Source organism: Pogona vitticeps, chromosome 4, assembly GCF_051106095.1.
Source record: "Pogona vitticeps strain Pit_001003342236 chromosome 4, PviZW2.1, whole genome shotgun sequence".
NCBI classification, from domain to species: Eukaryota; Metazoa; Chordata; class Lepidosauria; order Squamata; family Agamidae; genus Pogona; species Pogona vitticeps.
Window position 1 is genome coordinate 234,636,416 of NC_135786.1, and position 22,067 is coordinate 234,658,482.

The 22,067-nt window shown below is 41.0% G+C and overlaps 1 protein-coding gene across 11 annotated transcripts in view; it reads right to left on the minus strand.

Moving 5' to 3' along the window:
- Positions 1-22,067, minus strand: part of PTK2 (protein tyrosine kinase 2) — a 256,954-nt gene that overhangs the window by 82,348 nt on the left and 152,539 nt on the right. For 5 of the 11 annotated variants that reach the window (XM_078391686.1, XM_078391685.1, XM_078391680.1 and 2 more), the window contains 4 exons: positions 21,827-21,857; positions 18,758-18,810; positions 8,589-8,672; positions 7,223-7,240 (listed from right to left, as the gene is read on the minus strand). In XM_078391686.1, coding sequence (XP_078247812.1) covers positions 7,223-7,240; positions 8,589-8,672; positions 18,758-18,810; positions 21,827-21,857 — 186 coding nt within the window. The remainder of the gene's footprint in view (positions 1-7,222; positions 7,241-8,588; positions 8,673-18,757; positions 18,811-21,826; positions 21,858-22,067) is intronic. The other 6 variants (XM_078391687.1, XM_078391683.1, XM_078391681.1 and 3 more) reach the window with 2 other exon arrangements.

Below are 22,067 nucleotides of genomic sequence, written 5' to 3' on the forward strand. Positions count from 1 at the left end.
GGTGCCACGTTTATAGCTCACCGACTACTACGCCAGATCTAAGAGCTCAAATTCAACAGTTAATCCCACCCAGAGGAGCTCCACTGAATCCATGGAACTCAGAGAGAATCACAGCACAATGGAGTTGGAAAGGGCCTATAAGGCCACTGAATTCAACCTTCTGCTCATGGCAGGAATCCAAATTAAAGTGTATCTGACAGAAGGCTGTCTAATTTGACATCTAACATAAATGTTGGATTAGCAAACTTTCATTGATTCAATAGACCTACTTTAACTGGGACTAAGAAATGCAGTTAGATTTTTTTTTCTTCCAGATGTTAACTGGCTTTCCCTATGTTGGTATGACCAAGAAAATAATCACAATGCTTTGGTATCAAATTCACACTTTGGTTTTTTTTCCAGACATACAAAATAAATCCTAATAGTAAAACAGTAGTGCTATCAATTTGGCAAGCTCTTATTGTGTTTTTTTGTAGAAGCCACTGAAAATCAGCAACCCTGAAGGTATTTTTTCCCCACTTAAAACTCCTACACATTTTGTACCAGGGACTAAAAAAGTCAACTCCTTCCAATCTTTTCTTTTCAGTTCATCAGATGGATTCAACCTACTTATAGTTCAACTGCTTTTCTCTTTAACAAATGTTCAAGCATGGCACCTATGAAACCACCCTTTATTTCCCCTGTCTCGCCTGTCTCTGCTAGTTCTAATCATCATTCTTTCTCTCCTGCTTTTACCTGATTCTTGCTTTGCCTTTCCTAAACTAATGAGCAGGTGTTAACACCACCACATGTTCAAAGTTGTCCCATTTGTCCTCATGGCTTCATTGCATTCACTTTGCTGATTCTTTTCCATCCTTTCTCTGTGTCACACTGACATTTCTTCTTGAGTATCCCACTTATTTTACAATTTGAAAATGGTGAAGACATGGATGATTTTTTCAACCTAAATTCTGCTTTGTGGCTGTTATTCTGTCATTCAGAGCTCCCAGAATTCCTCTTGTAACTCAAGAGTAAAAATTTCTCCTTTCTTTGCTACCAGTTCCTTTCATTATCCATCTCACCCTCATCTACCCTCTCACACTCCCTTTAAGATTGAATGTTTGAGCTTTTCCTGCTTTACCTGTCAAACTACAATCTCTTCTCCCAAGGATCAAATCTTCTGAATAGATGGAAGAACTCGGGGCTGCTAATGCTGGAGTGTTGAAAAGGGGACTTGCTCTCGTGTCTCTCTCAACACAGCCTCCTCTATGGCTATTCTGAACTGTAATTGACCTCATGCAAGCCTGTACTCCTTAGGGAAGTAGCAACATACCAACATGACATACAGAATGTTTTTAAAAAATCTTCTTGTTTCCTCTTCTATTAAGTTCATCACTGACATATTACCGTACTTAAGGTTCCCGCCACAGAACTACAGACAGTAGTCAGTAGCATTTATTTGTCAGTAAGAAAGTTTAGTATCTTGCCAGTTGAATGCCACCCTTAAGCAGACTACTGCTCTATAAACTTAACTGTGCACAATTCTGGTCACATAGCATTTTCAAGATAAAAAGCGTTTTTAAAAGGTGCACAAATGATTTTTCTAGGCACAATAAACATAAAAAAAGTATCTTTTTATCAGCTTCAAATCATTTTTTCCCTTTTCTTATGTTTACAACATTTCTCTCCTTTCCATCAACAAAGGTTCTAGGGAGACCACTAAACAACGCAAAGCGTTATCCAGTCTTATGACAGCTTTGCCAGCTCGGTTTAAGTTTTGTCCTCTCTCTGCACTGGGGAACAATATGAAGAAAGGCACACATGGAATCAGTATAAGGACTGGTTCTTTGCCTGTTCACTGTGGTTCTTTGAGTGGCTATCTGTGCCTGTGGAGAAACACTTCCAAACTATCTTAAAGAAAGCCCGTTTGCTCCACTGCTTAAACCCCAAAGTGAAGCTATCTGCCAATTGAATAATTTCACTCAGATAGTGGTCTTAATAATATAATTCAAGACCTGCTGCAGGGACAGGAAGACCAGGTTCCATGGCTAGGATGACCATCTGAAGAACCAGTGACAGCACTTCTTCACAGTGATCACTGTGTATCACACAAAAGTGAACAAGTGGAAAGGTGTAGCAGGACAGGGGAAATTAAAGGATTCTTCTGTCAGAAGCAGGATGTGGAACAAATGTCAAGAATAGTGATGAATGTTTGCAAGCATGTAGCTCCTTTACATAGATCAAACCATTAAACACCTCTCGAAAATGGTGCAGATATTGCAACAGGTCTTGTAGAAATATTGATTGAAATGACTGAGGTAGTGGCAATTTAGTTTTAAGTGGTAAGCAAATGATATAATATTTAGAATTTACTTTGCAAACCACTGAGAAGAGACAGGAGTCTTATTCTAGTGTTCTTCAACCTCATCGTGTGGATCATAATAGAGGGGAACACATAGCCACACCTCCTCCTCTGTGGGATCTTTCATGATTTCTGCACAAGGTCTGGAAAGGAAGCATATGCACATACATACATACATACATACATACATACATACATACATACATACATACATACATACATACATACATACATACATACATACATACATACATACATACATACATACATACATACATACATACATACATAGGGGATCCACTTGCATACAGGTACTACATGCAAGCAAGGATCCAGATTTACAAGTTGTACTCAGGTGGCACGATGTTAGATCAACATGGATGGATTTTATATAATAAAAAAACTAAAAAAAAAAAAAAAAAAGAATCCAGATTTACCAGGGTTCTTACTTTGTTGAACCTATAGAAGCAGCAGTCTTTCCTCTTAGGACCTGGTACTCAAACTGTGATGAATATGACAACACAGAGGAGGAGTGCTAAGCTCTCTGCTCGATGGGTGTTCACAGTGTTAGGGCTTATACACCTGAGAGGGCTTATCTCATCCGTCCTGGCCCCAGAAGGGCAAATGGAAAGTTATGGAGTCTTCCTACATTAGGAAAACTGGTCTAACCTAAAAGGCCTATGAAGGATAAATGTTCAAGATGCTTAGGGAATGTTCAAGATAAATTAGCGGGTTTCAGCGGCAGAATGACACAACTGTATTTTGAGAGAAGTGGGAGCTGGAAACTCGGAAAGACATGCCCCCACTGTAAAATAATTATAACTGTTTCCCATCAATTCAGACTTTTGGCAACCCTTTCCTGGGTTTCCTAGGTACAGAGTACTCAGAGGTTGTTTATTGTTCTCTTGCTCTGAAGTGTTCTGGGGCCGTACAGCTTGCTCAAGGTGACACAGATGGGATTTTCTCCTAGGAGGCACAGTGGCGATCTCCACCCTCAGCCTTTGGCTTTGCAGACAACTACCCACCTCACAGCATTAGCCAGCCAGGCAGAAATTACATATCCATTATAATGACTACCTTATTCCAGGGCCTCACAAAATAAGGTTAATCCATCCTCAGAACACACAGTGTATTGGCATAATATAAATCGCTGAGATTACAGCCTTATGAAACACAATTTTCAGGGACTACAAGCCAACAGAGGCACGAACTAGAGACTCAAACAGCACCCACAGACAACTATGAAAGAAGCACTGGGAAGTGCCGAGACGTTATAGCTGTTAAGATCGGTGGGTACAGACACAGAAGAACTAGAACAACCTTCTTGGCCTCTGGCAGCGAGAAGAGATAGGTATTAGAAGTTGAAAGAACTAAGGATGTAGTTCTGCCAAATAAATCTTGATGGATAAAAAAGCTAAGCCAACCTATTCACAAAAGATAGGTGAAAAAATTGTTGACAGCAGAATAATATGCAGGACTGAATCTCTGGCTCTCGGAATGTGCACAAAAACTTGTCAATTTTGTAACATAAGAAGAGCTAGTAGACTTTTTCTAGATGTCTCTAAATCTGGGAACCTGCTTCCAATCCTCCTGCCACGATGTTCATTTGAGTATTAGCATGTTTGATCAGCTCTGCATGTAAGCAGTATAGCAAGTAATCTGGATACGGTAAATGTGTCAACACCTCCAGAATACTCATGGCACAACGCAAAGGTACAGTTGTCATCCTATGGATGAATGAATAGCATAGTGACCAGCTACAAGACCTCAAGAAAGTCTGGAAGACAATCCCAGTACAGGGGTGGATAAAAGAAGAGAGACAGAATAACCTGCTCAGACCTGTACCTATTGTGGATAGGTAACTGAGAGTAAGATATCAAGATACAGACCAGAATGCAAGTGAATATTTACATCAGCTAAGTGCAATGGTGTAACTGGAGCAACACATAGTACTAATTTTTAAAAAATCTCTGGCTGAATTCCTAGTTACACACCAGATGGATAACTCAACACACAACCAGAAATTCAATTAGGAACTTGTTAATTGGTGCCCTAAATGATGCCTTTGCATTTATATCAATGCACATATTCAACTGGAGTCTGCTCAGAGTGGGAGTGTCAATCCTGACACTGTTTCCATTCATGGTATGAACTCTGGAAAGAGCAAGAAGATGGAAAGCATTTCCTTTTAATTTTAGGTCTCAACCTGTATTGCACAATCAGGGATTCCAAGAGGAAAGACCTCCATCCAAGAGTGTAGGACTGCCTTGATGTTTGCTTGTTTTTCTTGTTACTGATGCTTCTCTGATCTCCTACTCTGAGGTTGATCCTTCTATCTGGTGGAGAACCATGCATTCTAGAATGAGTAACACTCAATCCTCTGAATCAAAAATCTCTGAAGGAAGTCAGGATTACAAAAGGAATAGTAAACAGTTGTTTCCTAATTATGCAGTTCTGGCAAACCCTAGTATTCACGCTGTTTTTATTTTCTACATTTCTCAGTGTACAAGAAATGCACTAGTTTCTGTTTCCAAGCCATTTGGAAGTTGGGTTGTAGTCATTTTTCAAGGGGCTACTGCTTCAGGCCCCACCAAAGCAACAATAATTGATTCAGAAGTCTTGGTATCAAATTAACCAATAATTTATCTGGTGACGCCAGTAATAATGGCAAGATAGCTGGAAATATAATAATGATTATTATAATTATTCTGACTTACTGCAACCCTTCCCAGTCCTCCTTCCAGTGAAGTTCTGGGACTGTGTAGTTTGCTCAAGGGCACACACGCTTGCTACTCTTCACCAGAGAGGCACAGTGGGGAATCAAACTCCTGACCCCTGCCTCTGTAGTCAGGTTCTTTAATCCACTGAAATCTTGCAGACGTTTAAAGCAGAGAGCTCAGTGAACTCTTTAACAGACTGGAGGTCTTTTTAAACACTCTTCACTGTTACTAGCCTTTTAACAGTAAGTCTCCAACCTAAAACTAAGGCAATGCTGGCTGGAACCAACACAATGTTGTTCTTCCAAGCAAACGACACTTATGGAAAACCTTAGAGGCCAATAGCTCCTAAGGGTTAAAACTAATAAATTTGCAACAACAGCAACAAAAAAGGGATTTTAGAAAGGAAGAGAAAGAAAGATAAGAACTAGAAATATAAGCTCCCAAAGGAAACGAAAATAACCAATAATGAAATAACAATAACAAAGAACAAAACAGAACAACCAATATTGTATATGCCCTCCCACTTTGGCTTTTTAAGAAAAACTGACCAATAAACATTGCGGGAAATAAAAGGACAGAGTTCCCAACACAATTCTAAATTCAGGGAGGTTTTAAAATGGAGCTGCACAAAGACATAGATTCCATGCCCAGAACGCATTGAGACCACAACAAAGAACCGATTTTAGCCCTAAAAATCTACATTCCACACCAAGGGGGGGGGGGGGAGGGAGAGAATTTTTTTTTGGTTAATAAAAAATGTAATTATATTATTGCCCTGGACACTAACACTGCAGGTGCTGTCCTGAGTATCTTATTTTTGCTCCAGTTTTTATGATGATGGGAAGATTCATGTTCACTCCAGGAAGGCTAATAACGTCTACTGGAAAGGAAACATTTAGCTGTCTATAATATTGATGTCTCCGAGGTAACTGATTCTAGTCTTTCATTGTGGAAGGCTTGATGACTCAATTATTTCTACGGATGTATGGTGGCAATGGCAGAAAGGGTCAGGCAGAAAAGCGTCAGTGGCGGAGAACATTTTTAAAGCAGCAGCCTCTAGCTGGTGTTTAGATCTTCTCATTGAACCACCCACTGGGCCTGCTTCTTCTATATGTGTTTAGTTATTCCCAGCTGCAGCAAGAGCAACACAGTCTCTTGAAAAGCTAAACAGATTCTTAGAACCGTTCCAGAAGTGACGTGTGGGGTTCAGCCTAAACACTGGCACTGCTGATATATTTCAAGCTCAGCACACAGGCAAAGAAATATACAGTATTTTTCCATGTATAAGACGCCCCGATACATAAAACGCCCCCACTTTTCTAACCCAAAATTAAGAAATCTAAGTGGGGCTTAGCAAATGTAAGGCGAAAGGGATCAAAGCACTGTAGGATCGTTTTGATCCCTGCTTTCCCCTCCACTTTTTTCTCTCCTCAGCTTACTTCTATATATAAGACGACCTTCAGTTTTTAGTTTAAAGATTTTAGACAAAAGTATAGTCTTATATATGGAAAAATATGATAGCTTTTTAGCCATTTGCTGAAATCCTGTTGCTTAGTGTAGGTAAGCTGGAGCCACAGTATGCTCATTCCATCAGTGGAACATATAGAGGAGCTGACTCACCAAATCCCCACTGATTCAATGAGTCGAATCTCGGTACGACTTACTATGTAACAGAATTCCAGTCACTGAGAGCCAAACAACACTTTCAGCTATATATCTAGCCTTCTTCCTTACCCATTAGTAAAATGTTTGTTTCTTCACGTCTCCTTAATTCTGCTTTATACCATTAGCGTTAACAGTGCTGTCAAGACAATGGTGGCACGGGGCACGTAATACCAAGGCATGCACTGATTTGTACCAAACATTAGAGAGAAGAGATACTCTCTGTGCACCAAGCTGTCATTTTCAGCGTTCACAAATCTGAAATAATGTCTAGTTGGACACTAAAAATCGTGGTTGCTTCCCCCCCCCTTTTGTTAAAGGCACTTTATTCTAGAAATGGAATATGGAAGAGCATCAAGAAATTTGTAACGCAAGCTGGCTTTAGGCCCCCTTTGTTCCACCAAACATGACTTTTAGCAGCAGATGAGCATAAGGGCTGCAAATTGCACGTCAGTAACAACACAGAACAAATATAGAGAGATATAACGCCACATATTACCGTCCCCACTAATTTCATCTGTCGATCCAGGTGGCATGCAAAGAGAAAGAACACAGGATAGGGGAGGAAGGGAAGGGTAGGGACAGAGAGAAAAGGGGGAAAGGAATGGGAAGATATTAGAATCACGGGTAAGTGGAACAGAATAGCAAATTCATCTGCAATCATCTTACATGCCTTGCACAGGAAATGAAGGTGACCACTGGAAACCAGCATTTGAGTTCCTGACCACAAGGGACAAAATCCAAGCAAACAACATAGTGACAGTGATATCAATGAAGCTTCAAAAGAGAGAAACTAAGCCAACAATGTTTTTAATGACTGGTAACACTAATGTCTTCCACTACAGCACTCACGCAAACACACACACATTCCCGCACACTGCCCCCAACGGATGAGTTAAGCCAACGTGCAAACAGCCCTGATGCTTATGAGAGCTTTGTCCTGTGATGTAAACATCCCTTTTAGCTGTTGTTTAATGCTAGTATGAACTGCCGTGCACTGAAAGCAAGATCCTGCTGCCTTATGAGACTAGCATCTGCAGTAACAAAATGCAATCCATCTTGTTTTAGGACACTGGCTTTACAAACATCACCACATGCAGCCACCTCCAGTGGTGCTGTGCTGCAAGCATGTGTTTGTTAGAAGCACGATCACAACACGCCCTTCAACACTGCACCTTCAAGCCAGCTCGGTTTGTCTAGGTCAAATATTCAGGGCTTGGGTAATCGGCACATTTAAAAAAAAAAAAACTTTGGAGGCTGAATTTTTCCTGGATCAGTGCAAGCCTCCCTCTCAGCAACAGTGTGGTTCATTGCCTTGAATCAATTTATTTTACTGGAGAATGCTGAGCCCTCGCATAAAACTGAGCAATAGGTATCCCACAGTAAAAAAAAAAAATTAATAATCATGTCATAGTAATGCCTACACAAGCCCTTAAACTGTAGACGGAAGACGGCAATGTCACAGTCACTTGCGAATGTAAAGGATCTCAGCAAGCTTTTCCAGCGTCTATTCTATGACAACCAATTGCATGCGGTATCAGGGGTCCAAGAATGCATTGGCCAAATAGGCCACTGAGCAAAAAAGTTTATAGACTTTCTCCACTGACAAGACTCAGTTGTTTTGCCTTCATTGAACAACATGGCAAAGGCTACAAGAAGTTAAAATAGTTAGGTGAATAATATATATTAAAGAACTAATTTGAGGAGCGGGGGGTTGTGTGTGTTGGTCCAAAATTTCATTTGGATAATTCTTGGATCTCTGCTTACAATTTTACTGCGACCTCAGGTGAACAAAACCTGAAAGGGGTTAGTAATGTTCAGCCTTGGGGTTAATCAGGCAGCCTAAAGAAGGAGCAACGAAGTACCCTTTGGTGGAGGTTCATGTGAACAGAAGATGAAAGGGAGAAAGCGTCTGGCTTTCTTTCCTTTATGCTGACAGTGATTGACTTCTTTACCAAGAAGCAGAAAATAAAATCAAGAAAAGAAAGAGAGAAAAAATTATTGGAAATGAAAAGAAGATAAACCTGTGAGCATATCTGCAAGGAATAAACATAATGCAGCATAATTTCAATGTTGCAGCTTGATCTCTTCGAAGAACATGTAACTACATGAATGCCGTACATTTATGTAATTACATGTTCCTCAAAGAGATCAAAGTTACAAAAGTACATCTTTCACTTTGCTTTTTGAAAAGGGGTTCAGGATAGCTCAACATCTGCCAGTTCTCACTCACATTATAAAAGAGAACACGTCATTTTGGTGCATACACCCAAACACTTTGTTGAGTTGACAACTTTTGGAAAATCTGCAGTGATGGACAGATGTGTAAAATGCAGTCACAAGAATAAATGCAAAGGCCTAAAATGTTTTTTTAGTAAAAACAATATATATTTTCTTTCTCTCTGAATAGGCAACAACACACATTCTGGGGAAAAGAGATCTTGGAGTAGCTGCTTGCTACAAAACAACCACATTTTTAACTCCCGGGGATTTCATTTCACTCAACACATTTACTTCAAATGTCTTTCTCTGTTACTACTTGAAGAAAATCAACCAAAATGATGGCACAAATTATTTTGGTTCTTAAAAATGAAGGACTGGACAATTATAACCAGAATGGCACAGTAAGAAGATACAGAAAAGAGTCCAGAAAGGTGTCCATGTGTGTCCGTGTGTGTGTGTGTGTCCGTGTGTGTGTGTGTGTGTCCGTGTGTGTGTCCGTGTGTCCGTGTGTGTGTCCGTGTGTGTGTGTGTAGCTTTAGGTAAAGGTTCCCCTTGACATTTAGTCCAATTTTGTCCGCCTCTAGGGCGCAGTGCTCATCCTCGTTTCCAAGCCATAGAGCCAGCGTTTGTCTGAAGACAGTTTCTGTGGTCATGTGGCCAGCACAATTAGACACAGAACACTGTTATCTTCCCACCGAGGTGGTACCTATTTATCTACTCGCATCTGCATGCTTCCGAACTGTTAGGTTGGCAAGGAGCTGGGAGAAGCAACAGGAGCTCAGTCCGTAGCGTGGATTTGACCTTACAACCGCTTGTCATCTGACCTTGCAGCACAGAGGCTTCTGTAGTTTAACCCACAGCGCCACCACGTCCCTTACGTATTTTTCTTCAAATATTGTCTTCAAATATTGTTTAGGAGATGGTAAAATGAAAGTCCTTGCTGTATTCACACACAGTTTAACATTATATGTGTTCACTAAAACACAGTTTAAAACAGAGAGGACCGGAGCAGCTACTGTTTTCTGGTAGAATAACATCCACATGCCAAAGGTCTGAGGTTCAGTCCTGGAATCTCCAGTGGAAAGTATCCCAGGGAGAAGGTCTAGGGAAGAATACTTTTAGCCCTGGTTCGGGGCATATTGGTCTTCCAGATGTCGAGTACAGTTCCCAGCATCCTCTGACCTTTGACTGTGCTGGTGGCAGCTGGAGTCCACTAGTATCTAAAGGTCTAATCAACTCTGCCAAAGATGTATACCTGAAATTAGCCAGTGTCTTGGCTCGTACGGAATCACTCTGGTGCCAACAGTAAAAACACAGGTTCACTTCAGATAGTACCCACAAAAGCACAGAAATCAGTTTGGTTCTACCCAGTTGCTTTTTGCCTTACAGCAGATTCTTTTCACTGTAGAAACGTAATGGGGATCATCCCCATAATTCTGATGGTCTGGCAAGCTAACTACTCCTAAAGCTACACACTCTAGTGCTCAGCGATGTGGATGCTCAGAGCACCTGCAACCTAAGCCCTAAAGTAGCCCTCAGCCAGGGACTGAGAGACAGGGTTTGACTCTCTTTGTGCTGAGCAGCAGCATATATTTTTGGAACATTTGCTCTTCCAACATCAAAACAACATTCATCCTTCTGGCTGCCACTGTGGGCTGGGTGTTTTGTGACCTAGCAAAAAAATATCACCTTAGCCAGCATCAAAGTCCTTCTCCTCCTGCTTAGAAGTGAGGCACTAGGCTGCCTGTCTATGCACTGGGGTGCCAAGTATCTCCTGAGCGTTTTTTTGGAAGCTCAGTATCCAAACATTTTTCTATTCAGCTCCACTCGTTGAAGAGGCTGAGTGGATCCATCTCTCCAGCTGAACTGGAATTCTGCAACTGCTGAAATGATGCTCCATGCTCTTGCAGCAAGCTCTGGAGTCAGAATGAAAAGGAGTAAATTATTCCTGAACTCACATTGCATTGCAAGGCTGGGCACAAGTGGAAAGGGAGGGGTCTGACATCCATATTGGCTTGGTGACCAAAGCCAACCAAAAACTGGTGGAAATGTGTGTGCACCTGCATCCACCTTTCAGATACAGATATAAATCTCTCCAAGTTACAGTTTTACAGGAATCATCAATTTGAAACAGGAAACACCACTAAAATCACGAGTCAATAGTACAAAAAAAATCACTGATATTTAAAAAAAATATGTGGGGTTATTCCCCAAATGGCTTTCATTATAATAGCCCTAGTGTGTAGAGAAAGGACTGGAAAGGAAGGAGGAGGCTTCTTCCCAAAGATGAGGCAGGAGCAGATTTTACTTTCTTTGCAACAAGACATGAAGTGCAACAAAATCCACTTGTTTTCTACTGAGAAATCATCTAATCACATCGGACGAATAAAAAAAGTCCATTCTGGTATGTCCCAAGCCTCCTCATATCAATGCAGCCCCATGTTTTCACCCACATTGATCCTTGTTGGGTTCTACTGACCTTTCAGCAGCTGAAATGTGATTCAGGCCTTGTTTACACTTTGGCATTTAATTCAGATTTCATATTGTGCATATAAACCTATTTTAGCCTGAACAAAGCCTTCGCTTCTCGTATTCATCTGCTTCCTCCTCCCAAACAGCCACGAAAAGAAATAAAGTATGATTTAATCTAGATTTCCCTGATTCTTGGTTTTCTAGTTGTGCATAAATGAGGAAGTGCAAATGAAAACAAAAACTCAGTTATTGAAGTGCACACTAGAACTTGTTAAGTGACAGAGTCATCCTAGCTATTTCATTAATCTTCTAGTTATTCCCCTTCAGTAACCTGTGCATACAGACGGAAAATGTGTATGATCCTTTGTATGATTTCACAACTTTGAAATCTAAGTGCCCTGTGTGAAGGGAGCGTGTCCTCTAGGACAAGCCCCCATGTACTCTAAAAGACACAAAGTCTGGTTGCAGCCGTACCTGGAGCTGCTGTAAGTTAAAGGCACATAGGATGGCTACGTAGATTGCTGACAGAATAGCAAAAAGGGGGAAATGATTAAAAATGGCTAAAGGTAAAGGTAAAGGTTCCCCTTGACAATTTTTGTCCAGTCGTGTTCGACTTTAGAGGGCGGTGCTCATCCCCGTTTCCAAGCCATAGAGCCAGCGTTTGTCCGAAGACAATCTTCCGTGGTCACATGGCCAGTGCGACTCAGACACGGAATGCTGTTACCTTCCCACCGAGGTGGTCCCTATTTATCTACTTGTATTTGCATGCTTTCGAACCGGTAGGTTGGCGGGACCTGGGACAAGCGACGGGCGCTCACTCCGTCGCGTGGATTCGATCTTACAACTGCTTGGTCTTCTGACCCTGCAGCACAGGCTTCTGCGGTTTAGCCCGCAGTGCCACCACGTCCCGGTCTAAAGATGGCTACACTCTGTTAATATCATTCAAAATGGTCACTGCCATCTTCAGAACTAAGCACCCCATAAAAGAATCTTGTACTGATCCTGTGTGTAGATGACTATTACGAAGGACTGTTCTGCATAGCACGGATGCTACATAGAGCTTAACAGGAGCCAGAGGTGTGAAGATGTGTGTTTTTTTGGACTACCACCAAGGGAATTTTGAGAGGTGTTGTTAAACACACACACAATTCTCTACACCTCTAACATGGACTAACAATAGGTCCTATGACCAACCACCAGAGAAAATCCCGAACAGGTGAAAGCTTCTTCATGGGGGTCGGGTGGGGAAGATCTACTTATTCACTTAGGTAAAGGTTCCCCTTGACAATTTTTGTCCAGTCGTGTTCGACTCTAGGGGGCGGTGCTCATCCCCGTTTCCAAGCCATAGAGCTAGCGTTTATCCGAAGACAATCTTCCATGGTCACGTGGTCAGTGCGACTTAGACACGGAACGCTGTTACCTTTCCACAGGTCCCTCTTTATCTACTCGCATTTGCATGCTTTTGAACCGCTAAGTTGGCAGGAGATGGGATAAGTGACGGGTGCTCACTCCGTCACATGGATTCGATCTTACAGCAGAAGATCTACAGACCTTCCAGGACAGAGGCTTCTGGGGTTTAACCCACAGCGCCACCACTTACTTACTTAGTAAAACATTAACTATTAAAACCAAGATTAAAAACAACTTTAAAACTTTTTTTAAAATTTAAATTTAATAAATACAGTATTTCCTAGACCCCACAGGGTGACATGATGGTTCAAATAGCCTGGACCCAAACTGTATAGGCTTTTATAGGTCATAACCTAGAATTGGGCCTGGAAAAGACTGGCAGCCAGTAAAGCTGCTGAAATAAAGGGCTTATTCGCTGCCTGTAACGAGCACCAGTGGGCAGTCTGGCTGCAGCATTTCGAAGCTGCTGAAGTTTCCAAACACTTTTCAAAGGTAGCCCCATGTTGAGCGTGTTGCAGTAATGCCGACAAAATATAACTAACAGTAACTGCTACACATACCTGTATCAAGCTGATGCCCATTTCACCCTTATATACAGCATATAAATTAATTCTGGCGCTATGACAAGAAGAATAATCTCTCTGGGTCTGCTTTTTCAAAGTTAATGTTTGCTATTCCAAAACTAGCCAAAGAGCATTCCTCTAGGGTAGACCTGCAGAGAGATATTAAAATATAAGGCAATTTTAGTTCGTTACAAGCCATAAAGTCTATTCTGACTTGTGGCCATCCTTTCCAGGGTTTTCTAGGTAAAGAGTATGCAGAGGTGGTTCCCCATCCCCTTCTTCTGGGAGCACCCTGGGACTGCGCAGCTTGCCCAAGGCCACACAGGCTGGCTCTACTTACAGGAGGCACAATAGGGAATTGAAATCCCACTCTCTGGCTATGCAGCCAGAGGCCTAAACCACGGAGCTATCCTGCCAGCAATTTTACTCTTTCTCAAATTCTCAGCTCTCACTACCCCACTTTTTTTTGCCAATCTTACCTGCTATACTGGACATCTCTCCCTCTCTTTTATTCAATGAAAAGAGAAACACAGTGCAACTCCTTGTTCTGCTGTCTTTCCTCCTAGCTCTTAACAAGGGAGCATAACATCAAGTGGACAACTCCCAAAGATCTGCTATTCTTGCTCCCTAGCTGTGGACACTGCTGAGAGTTACCAAATCAGTAAACAAACACACAGGAAATTCACACCATGCCCTCTCTTTCTGGCTGTGGCTGAGCGATGACAAACCCAAAGGAAAAGATGCCAAAATGCAAGTCTGCATAGAGCATGAAGGGATACAGATTAAAAGAACCCCTATAGTGTCTGTCCCCTTCTCACTCTTCCGCTTTTATGAATTTGGCCAGCCAGAGCATACTCAGGGTCACATCAGGAACCCTTCCTCCTTTCCCCTTCTCCCTTGATACAAGAACAGAGCTCCTGGGTCAGAATGATGCATTTGTAGGAATTGCACAAGAGTTGCAACATGGGGCGAGAATTCACTCAAGAAGCAAGACAATAGGATAATGAAAGGAAGCTAAACCAAACAATTGTGTTAATTCAACGATAAAAAAATACTTCATTCTCTCTTAAGGAGCAGGTATATGGCAGAGAGTTAACTATAATTCTACAAACATTTGTAAAAATCTCTTGGTAGCAGTGAATCTGGTAATCTAGCTCCAGGTAAAAGACAGAGCTTGGAGAAGTTCCTTTATAGAATTAGGATTTTAAAAATTCACCAAACTGATGGATTCTGAGAGTTACAGTCCAAAGGACTACCGTATTTTTTGCTCCATAAGACGCACTTTCCCCTCCCAAAAAAGTGGGGGGTGGAGTCTGTGCATCTTATGGAGCAGAGGCCGCAATTTCACCCCCACTGGCCCCGTGGGGGGGGGAGCGTCGCAAGGGTCCGAGTGAGCCTTCCAGGATCCTTGTGACGCTCCCCCACCCCTGCATGGGTGAAATCGCCAGCTTCCAGGGCGATTTCACCCCTGCTGGCCCCGTGGGGGGGGGGAGCATCGCAAGGGTTCGAGTGAGCCTTCCAGGACCCTTGCGACGCTTTCCCCACCCCCACCCCAACGGAGCCAGCACGGGCGAAATCGCCAGCTTCCAGGTGGGGGGAGCATTGCAAGGGTCCTGGAAGGCTCACTCAGCCCCTTGCAACACTCCCTCCACCACCAATGGGGCCAGCGAGGGCAAAATCACCAGCTTCCAGGGCGATTTTGCCCCAATGGCCCAGTGGGTGTGTGTGTGGGGGAACGTCGCAAGGGTCTGAGTGAGCCTTCCAGGACCCTTGCAACGCTCCCCCCATCCCACCCCCAAGGAGCCTCAAAAGAGTCCCAGAAGGTGGCGATTTCGCCCCCTCTGACCCCTGGGGGGCAGGGTGAGCCTCTAAAGGGTCCTGGAACAGACCCTAGGACCCTTTGGAGGCTCACCCTGCCCCCCCGCCGGGCCAGAGGGGGCGAAATCGCCACCTTCTGGGACTCTTTTGAGGCTTGGGAAGCTTTAGAAGAGTCCCAGAAGGTGGCGATTTCACCCACTCTAGCCTCCAGGGGGGCTGGGTGAGCCTCCAAAGGGTCCTAGGGTGTGTTCCATAAGATGGACCTCTCCATAAGGCTCACCAATTTTTAGGAGTAGAAAACAGATTATTTTTTCCTGTTTTCTTCTCCTAAAAATTTGATGTGTCTTATGGAGCAAAAAAATATGTTATTTTTTAACTTTTTCTGTCAGGATGGAGAATTCTGGAAGTTGTAGGGTTGTTGTTTTTAAGAAGTGGCTTGTCTATGCTTTTATGAAAAGTCTCTTATTTTCAAGCAGACTCTTAACACACAACTATAGACTGCCATCAGTGAGAAGTTTGTACTCACAAAATTATTCCACTCTTTTTTAGAAGCATTCTAAGCACCAATTAGAATGGCCAGAGTATTTTCCTCCATTTTTGATGCATTCCTTTGCTTCTTTAGGCAATGAATGCAAAATCTATCGAACTGCACCTTAAAAGCCAGAGCAATGCTATTCATGCTTTTTTCCAATGAAATGACCACAGTATTCACTGATCTTATAATAAACTTGTTACTTTGACTGAGAGATCACACTAAAAATAATGTTCTCAACTAAGAGAAAAAAAGAGGCACTGGGCTGGTGATTTCTGCAGACATTTTAAGTGTCTACTCATCTTTTTTTTAAAGAGATCATAATTACGCTTCTACACCTGTAGAGCATGTGTAATAAAGAATATGCTTTTTTCATATAAGCAATGGCCTTTGTACACTGAAATAAATAATATAAATGCTGATACAACCCAAGAGCTAAATGCTAATTGCATGTTTTTTCATTGCAGAGGAGAAAGGCAGGTATCTGCCAGCTATGAATATATATCGACATTGAGTTCAACCCTCCAGGCTACAAGCCACTTCAAATACCATCAAAGAGCAGGGCTCTTTTCTGTAGTTCACAACAGCATCACCACAGCTGGCTATGCAAATTAGACTATGACTGTCAAAACTGTGCTCAGCTATAAGTCAGTTTTAATTGTACATTGTGCACAGTTGTTGGTCTCAGTGTTCAATGCCACTCATACACGTTCATGGCAAAGTATGCCTCATCTATGCAACTACATAAAGCACAACTTTCTTTGAAGCAAGTTGACACAGTTAGAGGATGGCACAAAGGGAATGTACCCCCTGTCGGGGGGAAAATGAAGGAATCACGATGTAATTCTTACACTAACTGTCTATGCCCATGACACAAATTCAATGGAACAGTAGTCCATAAAGGAAGGAACCATACCATGACTGGAAATTATTTCATATAAATGGTTAGAAAATGTGTGGAAGTCACAAAAACTGGCATGAGTAACCAGCTGAATTGTATATGGTTTTACAGAAACAACCTAGAATATACATCTGCACAAATTGGACTTCGATAATTCACAACAGAACTGTACAAAGATGTCAGTTTAATGGCCCAAAGCCCAAATTAAAAATCAAATTTTAATTAAAGTAATCTAAAGTTTTCCTTTGTTGTTGTGACCCGTGTTGTTAATAAGGCTTGTATTTAAGACTAGTACAGTGGGGTCTTGACTTGAGAACTTAATCCGTATTGGAAGGCAGTTCTCAAGTCAAAAAGTTCTCAGGTCAAATCTGCATTTCCCATAGGAATGCATTGAAAATCATTTGATCCGTATCTGCTCTTTTCTGTCCATAGAAACTAATGGGAAGCTGCTATTCCTCCTTCGACCACTAGAGGGGGATATTTTGTTTCTTTTTTCCTTAGGTCAAGAAAGGTTCAGGGAAGGCAGGGAAAATACAGTCCAGGCAGTCCAGTACCAGGCAGTCCGAAGACTGTCTCCCAATCCACTCTCTAAACGCTGGGAAGAGTCAGGAAGCAGACAGGCACCCTTTTCACTGGCCAACAGTTAACTGAAAGTTCACATTTTGCACTTTCCCTGCCTCCCACGTGGTTTTTTTTCCAGTTCTTAACTCAAATCTAAGTATGTAAGTCAAGTCAATATTTTCCTATGAGAGCGGCTCTTAAGTCAAAATGTTCTTAACTCAAGCCGTTCTTAAGTCAAGACCCCACTGTATAGAGAAATGAAGGAATACAATCACTTTGTACTATTGCTTTTTAAGGAATTGTATGCAAATAAATCCAGCTGCACTAGTCAATGGAAAGATTGATGTTAGCAACAAAACTACAAGAAAGAATAAGAACAGAATAAGGATTAAAAAAAAACTATTGCAGTACTAGCTTTGCTACCCATTTCTGTCAACCCATACAAATGTTTCACTGAAAAAAATACCAGATAGATTAAACATAGTCAACCCGTTGTAAATGATGCCACAAAGCACCCACCCACATTTCCACTTTCAGATACTAAACGCATTACCCAAGCACCTTATATATCTCTAGTTTACATGTTTTTTCAGGTGTACGGACCATTTTATCTCCATAATATGTATGAAAAGGAAAAAGGATGGACTTTGCCAAATGCTTTCTAATAAATCCATTGTTGCGTTTGGATTCTAGCCCAAGGCCAAGTACAACACATTATCTGCTGTAAAACAGTATATGCAGAAAGTTGTAAACACTCTCTGTCTGAGCCATTAGCACATCAACAGTGAACTGAGTTATTCTCTCAGTCACCATATGCTTCACTCTGAAAAAAAAATTCAAAAGTGATCCTAACATGCAGTGATTTAATTCTAACAAGGGAAAAACTAAGGCACACTAAAATAAAGCAAAAACCAGCAAGCTATTAATTCAGTTACTGTATCAATTCTTGGAACTGACAAGAAATCCAGGCAGGTGCAGGATGTGTTTATGTACACACCTACACATGGACACACTTGAAGACAACATAGAATTTTTTTTAGTGCAAATGTGAAAATGCTGGACTTTTTACCAGCCATTTCATCAACACAATAGCTTTCTCAACAATGAACTGTGAAGAACATTTTGCACATAAAGCATTACAATATAGGCTGAAATCTGCTGTGATGCTACACAAAATACGTAACATTTGGACACTAAATGACTAGAGTTAAAGACTCTTCATATACATTACCCATTGCATGCATCACGTGACTCAGTATGCAATAGATAAGAGATTTCTTTCTTGAGGCAATTCACCTCCAAAAGTTACGCATTTTGCATAGCATCACAAGAGAATTACACCCACAGTATATAATAACAGATTTCAATATCAACATACAGAGTTGGAGAAATTCAAATCGGATTTGCTTTCACATTTAATGAATTTTTCTCCATTTCTCACAAGTCCTTTTTAATAACACATTCAATATCTTAAAACAGAAAAAAGAACTCCAGACAAAAAATGCCTGAAAAGCTGTCCAAACAGAAATGCCTCTGTAGAAACAAGGATCCTACCTGATACAGAGACCGTATGTGATCGTATCCCTTGTTTCTCGTTATTGGCCAGCCTGCAACACAGAAATTAAAATGCTTGAACACATACATTATACACAGTCCAAGAGACTGAAAATTCATTCTAACAGGTCAAGCACTGCAATTATCAAGGTCAGTCAATTTTCTCTGGAGATAACTTTTGCAGGGAGAGGGAGAAGATGACTGTTCCAAATTCACCTAGAGAAGTGACATTTAAAAGAATGCTTTGAGGAAAGTACTGTAAATGTAACAAAGAAATTCACCTCGAACAAGACAGAAGACATTTTTATGGTCTCTTGGTTTAGCAATCCCAATTCAACAATGTGTTCCTTATGCAATAAGAAAGAGGAAAGCACTGTCAGATATTTACCTGGCATCTCCATATCTTTAGTCAGGTAAACAGGGCATAACTCTCCTAAGTATGATTCTACCCCTGCACAAATTATGAACAGCAGCTTTGTGCAAAGTTCCTTCACTATCAACTTTGCTGGAGGTTGCACATAGTTTTAAAAATTAAACAGAACTAATGATACAAACTAACCAAACTATCTTGTGTACATTTACAGTGGTGCCTCGCTTAACAATGTTAATTGGTTAAAAAAAACATTGCTATGGGAAAACATCGCTAAGCGAAACACCACTTCCCATAGGAATGCATTGAAAAACGGTTAATCCGTTCCAATGGGAACGGATTACTGTCCTTAAGCGAAAATCGCCATAGGAAACATCGCTAAGCAAAACAATGTTTCCCCCATTGGAATGCATTGAAGCCTATTCAATGCATTTCAGTGGCTTTGCGATGTCCATTTTTGATCATTTAAAAGTGTCTTAACATGTTTGAAGCCTGTTTTAAATGCTTGGAATCGTTAGTGCACCTTGTGAAACCTTTGCAGACTTAATCTGGCTTTGTTCTGAGTCTTTGTTAATTTTTGGTGAATTTTTCAAAAAACAAAAATCGCTAAGTGAATACATCGCTAAACGAAGCAATCGCTAAGCGAGGCACCACTGTACTTCCAAGCAGGCCCATTGAATTCAGTGAGACGTACTGCAGTGTAAACATATACAGGGTCCACTAAAGCTTAGAGTCTGTTTCGCCTACCTAGAACTTTCCAGATATGCTAGGCAACTACTTCCACCACTTCCGCTAGAAAAGCTAACAGCATCAGCACGGCTGTGAACGGTTAAAGTAACCCAAAACCTGAGGAGAAGGGAAAGGTAACAAGGGAGGGCGGCGAAAATATGACCCACTATGCTGAATTGAATTTTTAATATATATGTAAATGAAGATCGGTCTTTCTCCACTGAACTGTAGGAAATGTTGTAAAACATTCTTATTTTTGCTGTGTAATTGCATCACTTAATTGGTCTCCAGCTACTTAAATATAGAATAAGTGCAATACAGTCATTAAAAGCAGGCCAGAAAAGAATCAAGCTGGCAGCCAAATAGGTTTTCGCCCAAGGCACAACTTGGCTATTTCTTAATATCTGAACCAAAAGAATCTAACCTGGACAAAGCAAAACATCACAAAATGCACTATACTTTTAAATCTTGTTCAAGAAGCAGTGAGCCACAAGCAGGAGGAAAGCAGCAACACAATCTCCCTATGCTGCATATTTTGCAGCTCAACCTTAAGAGGAAGTGAATTTCTTTTTTAGCTGATCTGCGACAGGCCTATCAATAATATGTATACAGAAGACCAGGTTATCTTAACAGTCATAATCTATAAAGCCTTCCTATAGTGTGTGGTAACTATGCTTCATTTGCAAACCATTTAAAAAAAACAGCATTCTGACTAAAACAAGTATGTCAAACACAGAAAACTAGAAAACTTTTCCCCTCTTTCATGGGGCGTGGGAGGGGAACCCTAGAGGCAAGTAGTAGGATGGGTTTTCTGAGAGAAGTTTAAAACATTTCTCCCCCCTTCCCACATGCATTACCCTTCAGATTTGAAATGTCAGAGTAAAGCATACTGTATCGAAATTATTGGAAGCCGCCCAGAGACCTTTGGGTAGTGTGGGCAGCATACAAGCTAGATAAATAAATAAATAAATAAATAAATAAATAAATAAATAAATAAATAAATAAATAAACAAACAAACAAACAAACAAACAAACAAACAAACAAACAAACAAACTGTGATCCCTTTCTCTACTGGCAAGCCTTTCCAGGGTGTTGAACCTACGCGGTTCTATCACAAAACATTTTGCTGCTGGAGGAGGAGAACAAGATGAGGTCATCCACCTGCTCTATGGGCACAGCCAAGCAGACTGGCAGATTAATCTTTCTCTGACACTTACGATCCTATGGCATCCCCGACTGCATCGAGAGCTAGCCTGCCAACTTAGGCAGTGCAAAGCAGGCCGCATGGCACAATGCTGGGCTACTGTCCCCAGAATCTATTTGTGAAGCCTGGGTGACATCTCAAGTCTGTTGAGGGGCTGGTCGACCATGATAATGGCAGGGCTGGGTGGTTGGAAAAAAAGTTTGGTTCTTTTGTCAAGCAATTAGGTCTAACTTATTTAAATTTGTATAATGCCCTGAACAAGAGCATTTTATGAACTATTCAAATATGGATGATATTATTCTTAGAGCATCTAAGTTATGTATTTTCAAAGCAGGTATTCATGGCAGGCATCAGAAGTGCATTTTGTTGGGATGGTAGAAAACAGGCAGATACAAAAGTGCAGGTATCTGTCCTGAATGCGTTTTCTCTATGTGGGACTAACAATAAAAGCAGACTGAACTATGAACCTTCTTCTAGGACCAGATTCACATTCATGTCCCCAACACATCTAATCTGAACTCAGTGGAAGTTTGATCACAATGGGATAGCAAGCTTAATGTTCTTTGTTTTCATCTACCATTTGCATAATGCCACAGAAGTAATTACATGCATTATGTTTAAAGGTGCAAGAAAGGGTTCAACAATATAATAGCTTTCTGATATCACTTAGCGTCTTCAGCTATATAAACCAAAATATAGTTTAAAATTATATTTTTCTAAGCCGAAGATTTACTCAACTTTCCAACACCAAATAATAGAACTTACTTTGGTATGGATGGTAATGCTCTTTCACCTTCTGCATGAAGACAGAAACACAAAATTAATGTCACTCTCAATTAAAAGATATGCATAGAATAAAATACTTTATAAAGAAATTGCTAACTGAAGTTAATTACTTTTTCACGTTGTAAAATGAAGTTATACAATATTACAGTTTCCCCAATAACTTTCCATAAAACACTCTGCAGGCCAATTCCTGACTTTTCTTTTAACTTCTCATGCAATT